At 35.3% G+C, this 8,164-nt stretch overlaps 1 protein-coding gene across 1 annotated transcript; it reads left to right on the top strand.

The window, feature by feature from the left end:
• The first annotated feature begins 1,499 nt into the window (after positions 1-1,499).
• LOC113254231 (mediator of RNA polymerase II transcription subunit 21-like) lies at positions 1,500-1,934 on the top strand. The gene has a single exon (XM_044383941.1). It carries the CDS (start codon positions 1,500-1,502, stop codon positions 1,932-1,934), a length of 435 nt encoding a protein of 144 aa, XP_044239876.1.
• The last annotated feature ends 6,230 nt before the right edge of the window (positions 1,935-8,164 follow it).

Here is an 8,164-nt window from a genome sequence, read left to right as displayed (position 1 = left end):
TTTAAAAAAAAGCAGTGTAAATTTTTAAAAATGAGAATGCCATTGGTATAGGAATAAACAAAATAGGCAAAGAAGTGTAGTATTGTTAAGCAACACACTCATGAATTTTTGCAAATTGATGTCAAAGTAAAGGAGTCATCCAAATTATGAAGATAGAATTGCCTATTTCATATATAGTGTTAGATAGTTGAAAAAAATAAGACCTGAATTATGTGAGTAATGTTTTCAAATCAAGTACCTCAAAAGCAAGCTCAGACTGGTTTCAGATAATTTATTGGCTTACCCAGCAAATGTTTAGGGGGGTACTGAGTTCATGTGTGTCTTGATGCCATGCCACAATACATACAATATTATCAGGATCTGCTTCTCTTACTGTCTTCGTTTTGTTCTTTTTTTCTGTGTGCTGACTTCATTGTTCGATAAGGTCTTTGCCTAAGCTACAGCAACTCTAAACATCATATTTCTCTCTTCACATCCAGTGAATAGTCTTATAATTTAAAATGAATTGAGTTTCATCTATCAATTATAATTCATGATATTAATAGACTAAAGGGAAAAATATGTAATTTTTACAATTGGGGCTAAAAAGACATTTGCTAAAAGGCAAGCTATGGCTTTCCAAAAGGCATTAGCAAATTAGGAATAGAAGAGGACGATCTTGGGATACCTAAGTGGCTCAGCGGTTGAGTGTCTGACTCTTGATTTCAGCTCAGGTCATGATCTTGGGGTCATAAGATCGAACCCCATGTCAGGCTCCACACTCAGTGGTGAGTCTGTTTGAGATTCTCTCTCTCCCTCTCCCTCTGCCCCTCCCCTCCCATGCTCTCTTTCTCTCTCTCCCTCCCTCCCTCTCTCTAGAAATAAGTAAGTAAATAAATAAATAATCAAACTTTTTTTTTTAAAGTAGAGAAATATATTTTACATGGTAAGATATATATACCAAAACTTACAACAAACTTTGTACCTAATAGAAAAACTTTTAATGCATTCCCTTTAAGATGAGGAACAGTACTAACACTGCTACCATTTAACATGCTATTGGAGGTTCTGGCAAAGCTATAATGAAAGAAAAATAAATAATATAAGCGTTAGAGGGTAAGACATAAAACTGACATAATTTGCAGATTATGTGAATATCTACTTAAGAGAGATTTGGCTCTCTACAACCAACAATAGCCAAATAGAAATTAACTTTAAGAGGATAATGCAATAGCAACAATAACAATAAATTGCCTGGGAATATCCTTAAAAGAATAGGTAAGATCTCTGTGGACAAAACCTCAAAGCTCTAAATAACATAGAAGATGATTTAAATGAAAAGAGAGGTGTTCCATGCTCTTGGATGATATGTCTCAATATTATAAAGAGTCACTGCTGTCTAAATCAACCTAAATGTTCAAGGGAGCTACAAACAAACTTTGTTGTATTTTTTGAGGAATAATTACTCCAAAATTAATTTTAAAAGAAGGGCTTTAGCCTCCCTTAGCTTATGGAGGAACATGGCAGACGGGCTCACGCAGCTGCAAGACGTGATGCATTGGCTTGCAGATCGGTTTTGTAATGCCATTGGAGGGCTGGAGCACTGTAGCCCTCCTGCTTCCTTTACTAATATTCAGACAGCAATTAACAAAGATCAGCCTGCTAATCCTAACAAAGAGTATGTCCAGTTTTTTGCAGCAGTGATTGCACGAACAGCAAAAGATACTGATGTTTTGATAGACTCATTCCCCAGTGAAGAATCCACAGTGGCTTTACAGCCTGCTCGCTTGTATAAGCTGGAAGAAGAAAACCATGAAGCTGCTACGTGTCTGGAGGATGTTGTTTATGGAGGGGACATGCTTCTAGAAAAGATACAAAATGCACTTGCTGATAATATGCAGTCACAATTGAAGACAAGGAGTGGTACCATTATCCAGTTTCTTCTAGACTCGTAGTACCAGCATATACCGTGTGGCTGAGAAAAGAACCATTTCAGTGCCATTAAGAATTCTGCATCAGATTTAGATGGAAGCCTTACCAACAGCTACAGAAACATTAAGCACTATGACACATATTATCTTTTTAGCTATTTTTAATAATCTTCTCTTTTCACTCTTGATAAATAAGCCTCTAAAACTGCAATTGAACTAGCTTTAAACCATCATTATACCATCATTTTTTATTATTAGAATGAAGCTATTGAGGCAGATATTGCATTAATGGTTATAGTATAATTAAACAGATGTACTTTAAAATTTAAAAAACATAAAAAAAAATAAAAACAAAAAAGGGAGACTTGTTCTACCAGATATATTAAGATATTCTACAAAATAGTAATAAATGTTATATACTGTTGGTGCAGTAACATATAAATGAACCACAGACTATTCCGATGAGTCCAAACAGACCTATATAGATATGAGAACTTAATGCACAATAAAGGCAACACTGCAAAACAATGAAGAAATCTGTCAAGACCAAATGTTGCAGAGGATTTGGTTCAATGGGAATTTTTATGCCAGAGGGAATGTAAATTGCTATGGCCACTTTGGAATGTAATTTGGAATGAACATTCTCATGCACCATTATACAACTTTTGCACAGGTGCCCTGAGATTCTTTTTTTTTTTTTTTTTTAAGATTTTTTTATTTATTTATTCGACAGAGATAGAGACAGCCAGCGAGAGAGGGAACACAAGCAGGGGAGTGGGAGAGGAAGAAGCAGGCTCATAGCGGAGGAGCCTGATGTGGGGCTCGATCCCGTAACACCGGGATCACGCCCTGAGCCGAAGGCAGACGCTTTAACCGCTGTGCCACCCAGGCGCCCCATGCCCTGAGATTCTTATATAACTATGTTCTTAGCAGCACCATGGTTATAAAGAAAGAATGTGGAACCAATCCAAATATCAATCAATGAATAAATAAAGAATGAGAATGAAAAAAAAAATTATGTTGACTTAACTTTATTCACGAGAGTGTACATAGTAGTAAAATTAATGAATTACAAATATACAAAAAAACCCAAATATATGAATTTCAGAAACTTGATGTTGAATGAAAAAATCCAGAGAACTACATAACGTATGATATCACATACATGATACCACAAAACAATAATATATTGCTTAGAGGGATGTGTGTGTATGTGTGTGAAATTACACTAAAAAAGAACAAAAAGCAAGTTCTCTGGAACATCTAGCTTGCCTTATCCACTCCAGAGAAATCCTAGAGGCAGAAATCCCCTGCAGACACTTGCAGCCAGTACTCCATCCGTATTTATAGGAATGGTGAATGCCAAGAGGATGTAGGTGGGGCACTGACAATGTCTGCTACACAAAGATATGTGAACACAAATTGCGGAAAGCAATGACTTAGGGCAGAAACAGATGCATGCAATGCAGGAGAGCACTTAGCAGATATCTGTGACTTTCTAATTCTCATATTTCAGATGGTTTGTGTTGTTAATTTTATTATTATTCTTCCTATCCTACATATATTTGTTCAACACTTCATTAATATGATAAAAGGAAAAATAAAACACTTTTCTTGACATGAAAAAATAAATTAAAAAAATAAAACTTTCCAATTTGGAAAAAAATTGTTTCTAGTTACAAAAACCTGTTAATTGCCCAGTCTGTTTTCAGCAGAGTACAAATATGATGTTATTTTTCTTCAATAATTTACTTTTCCTTTTTGGTCTCTTAAGACAGTTGGGCAGAATATATAGCCACGTATTCATTTTCAGGTGTTAAAAGTCCAGTTGATTGCATCTTATAGATAATTCAGTGCTCACCCTCTCACTGCCAGTGTGTGCGAGATATCAGATGGAGAGCAGGTGCCCTGTGGTGCACATTTTCATTCCTCTTGCCCCGCAATGTCTCTCCTCCTTCAGGCATCTCCAGGGCTGGGAAAAGGAAGGAGGCATTAGAGAGAAGGAGTAAGGAAGCTCTTACCAGCCGTTAATAGTCTACTTTTGGTTGCTCGTGTCCTCGGCACAAGCAGGTGCCCATTTGCTTCTTGCCAAGCCATTTGGGAAGCCCCAGGAGAGGAGTCTAATTGCCACTGTTCATTTTCCTCATGCAGAGAACTCTGTCCTCTTCAATCTCTCTATGTTCCCACAGCCTTTGGTACATGTTAGAGGAGGTCATCGAGAGGATGTGACTGCCAGGTAACTGGAAAACTGGACCCAGGCAATTCGAGGCTCCTCATCCCTCCCCAGTGCTTGAAATGTAAGTTCTCCCCACACCGTTCCCACAATGGGAGCCATTTTCAAGGACACAGCCTTGAGAGATCGATATGTTGCTGAGACCATCCGGATAGTATACGTGACTGAATTCAGTTAAGGCCTCTATATAAGGCCTCTAGAAAGATTTGGCAGACAGGTGTGGAAATCTACTCATCTTGTGACTGCCCAAGAAAAGCCTCCTAAGTTAATTCCCTCACTTTTTTAACCTTCCACCTACCTATCTGGAGTTGCCTGACTCTTTCCTTGGGGTTTCCCTGCCCTCCTCCTCCCCTTGAGGAGCATGTTTCAGATGACACCCGGGAAGCTCCCGGGGTTTGTGAAGCAACGGTATATTCCGTAGCCTCTGGCTACTGGGGTTTTCTCATCTGGCCATGATCTTAAGAGGAGTGCCAGGAAAAACAGTGGAAACCCAGGTGTCTGCCATGTCCGTTTTAAAAGCTTATGGGATGCCCACTTTAGCATATTGGCCTATATTATCTTATTTAATTCTCATGACAATCCTATGAGGTAAGTACTATTTTTAACTTTATTTTGCAAATAACAGAAGTGTAACTTAAAGATACTGACAAGCCTGCAGCTAACTATTGAGTGCTGGAGCTGGATAGAACCAACCACTCTTACTTTAGAACCTGAAGCCAATTGATAATCAATATGATGCTGGGAGGAAATGAAATCAGACGAATGGAGGTCATTTCACCCAGGCCACGCTCAGATATGATGAATCATTCCTGTCTACAACAGAAACTTTATTCATTTTCCTTAAAATTCAGTGTCTATCATTCCTGAAATGTGCTGGTTGTTTAATTACTGGTCTTTAAATGTCAACACTTTGCCCTTTGACGTATGTTTTCTAAATTCCCGCATCAATTACCATTTTCTTTAGCTATGTTTAAAAACATCAGCCAGGCTACAGTTTTATCATGATTAGAATTTTATGTGGATTTTACTTTCTTTTTTAAAGAGGATAATCTTCTCTCACCCAAATATAAGTTATTTGGAAGACATAGTACTGTTTCTTACCTTTGTAACTACAAAAAGAGCTGTAATATCCAAATTTATGATGATGTATATAGGAAAACCAAAAATGTCTGCAAAACAGTTTCTGGAACTAAAGACCATTTTTAGAATGATCTCATGATACAAGATCGATATACAAAAGTTAATCACAATCTTAATTACTAGCAAAATTGGAATTTTAAATTTTAAAAATACCATTTACACTAGCTACTCTAAATATGAAACCATTAGGAACAAAGCTAACAAAGTTTGTGCAGAATTTTTATGCAGAAAACTAAAAAAAAATCGAAAGATATCAGAGAAAACCTAAATAAATGGAGAGATACACTGTGTTTATGTTTTGAAGACACAATATTGCTAAGACATAAATTCTCTTCAATTTAATCTATAGATTCAAGGCAATTCTAATCAAAACCCCAAGGTTTTGGGTTTCTTAAAAAATACTCACAAGTATCTTCTGAAATATAAACAGAAAGATAAAGAAACAGAATAATAAAAACAATTCTGAAAAAGATCAAAGTGGAAGACTCATACCACCCGATTTCAGGACTACATATGAGTTATGGTAAGAAGACAAGAAAGAACATTGTGGTATTGGTGAAAGAATAGACACACAGATCAATGGTACAGAATGGATTGGCTACCTGATATTGATCATTTGTGTCATCTATTTTTCCTTGATAGATAGAAATAGAGGTTTATCAATCTTCTTGATCTTCTCAAATACGAGATCAGGCCTAGCATTTGGGTCTGATTTGTATTTCATTGATTTTCTCTATGACCTTTATTATTTCTTTTCTTCTGCTTAATTTTGGTTCATTTGCTTTGTTCCTTTTCTTCTAGTTTGTTAAGATGAAAACTGAAGCAATTGATTTAGGATCTTCATTCATTCCCAATATAAATGTTTAGTGGCTTAATTTTCCCCAAAGGACTGCTTTTGGTTCATCCCCCAAATTTTAGTATATTGTGTTTTAATTTTCATTCAGATGAAAACATATTTTTAATTTCCCTTTTGATATTTTCTTTGACTGATGGGTAATTTAGATGTGTGTTACTTACTTTCTGTGAATTTATTTCCTTTTTTCTATAAAAAATTTAATTTTGTATGTCAACTTGACTAGACCGTAGTGACCATAGTTTGTTGGGCAAACACTAGTTTAGATGTTGCTGTAAAGGTAATTTTTAGGTGTAATTTACATTTATAATCAGTTGACTCAAAGTAAAGCAGATTATGTTCCATAATGTGGGTGGACCCTATACAATTAGTTGAAAGCCTTAAGAGAAAAGACAGGTATCACAAAGAAGAAGGAATTCTGCCTCCAGATTGCAACATAAAAATTCCTCCTGAGTTTGCAGCCTTTAGATGCAAAAATGCAACATCATCTCTTTCCTGAATTTCTAGTCTGCTGGCTTGAAAAACAGATTTCAGATTTGACAGTCACCACAATTACATGAACCAATGAGCTAAATCTTTAAAATCTTTCTCTTTTCTTTCTCTGTTATATATATATATATATATATATATATATATATACACATATATTCCATGGATGGGATTCAAGGGATCCAGGAACATCTATAAATTGTTATATATGTATGTTTGCAGGGAAAGGGATTCTTAACTTCCAGGAGATTCTCAAAGGACCCCTTAAGTCCAAAAGAGGCCAAGGATCATTGGTATAATAAAAAAAAAATGAAGTATTAGTACATGGTACAACATGGAAACATGGATGAACATTTAGAGAGAGAGAGAGAGAGAGAGAGAGATGATAGACAAAAGATATAAAGATAGATACAAATATAGATATAGTATATTGGTTCTGTTTCTTTGGAGAATTTTGACTAAAACAATTTTCAAGTATTTGGGGATTTTTCAGAGATCTTTCTATTTTTGATTTCTAATTCATTCCATTATAGTCAAACAACATATTTTATATGATTTAAATCCTTTTAAATTTAGTGAGACTTGTTTTATTGCCCCAAATATGACAGTCTTGGCAAATGTTATGTGTGCATTTGAAAATAATGCTGTCATTGGGGAAAATGTTCCAGAAATGTCTATTAGGTCAAATTCCTTGAGAATGTTGTTCAAATTTCTATACCTTTACTGATTTACTATTCCATTATATAGTATACTTGTTTTGTCCATTTTGCAAGAGGGAAAATGAAATCTCCCTCATGCAATTATGAATTTTTTAGTTCTCCTTACAGATCTGTGAGTTTTTGCTTCATTATTTTCAAATTCTGCTCATAAGTTTATAAATATTTAGGAATGCTGACATGAGGGTTTGTAAAAAAAAAAAAGTTTAGGAATGCTACATGTATGTTTGGATTGACCCCTTTATCTTTATGAAATGATTTTATGCATGACAGTATTTTTATTGATCTGAAATCTGTCTTTTCTGCTTACTTCTTTGTGCAGCTTATTTCTGAGTGCAGTGGCATTTTATTATTTATTTATTTATCTACTTACTAGTTTTCTACTTATTCCATCTGTTCTTTTTCTTTATTTGTTTTCTTTCTATTTGTTTCACCTGCTTTTTCTCCTTTTCCCCCCTCTATTTGCCTTCTTTCGGATTGTGTATGTTTTATTATTTCATTTCATCTTTTTCATTCACTTATTAGTTATAACACAGTTTTTTGTTATTTTAATGGTTGGATCAGCATTTACAGAGTATATCTTTAACTCTTTCCCATTGTAATATTATTTCTTACAACACCATACTTTCATTTCCCCCTTCTGGCCTTTGTTATCCGATGCTTACTTCTACACGGGTTATAAACCCCACACAAAAAGAAGTGTTACCCTCCTATGTTGTTACTTGTCCTGAAGCTGACTTACATGGTAGGTTACTACAGTTCTGGGAAAACAGTCCCCTTTCCTATAAATAAAAACAGATGGCCTCTCTTTGGCTACAATTAG

Source organism: Ursus arctos, unplaced genomic scaffold (genome assembly GCF_023065955.2).
Source record: "Ursus arctos isolate Adak ecotype North America unplaced genomic scaffold, UrsArc2.0 scaffold_12, whole genome shotgun sequence".
Classification (NCBI taxonomy): domain Eukaryota; kingdom Metazoa; phylum Chordata; class Mammalia; order Carnivora; family Ursidae; genus Ursus; species Ursus arctos.
The sequence above is the reverse complement of the archived record's forward strand: the minus strand, read 5'-3'. Positions and strand labels throughout refer to the sequence as shown.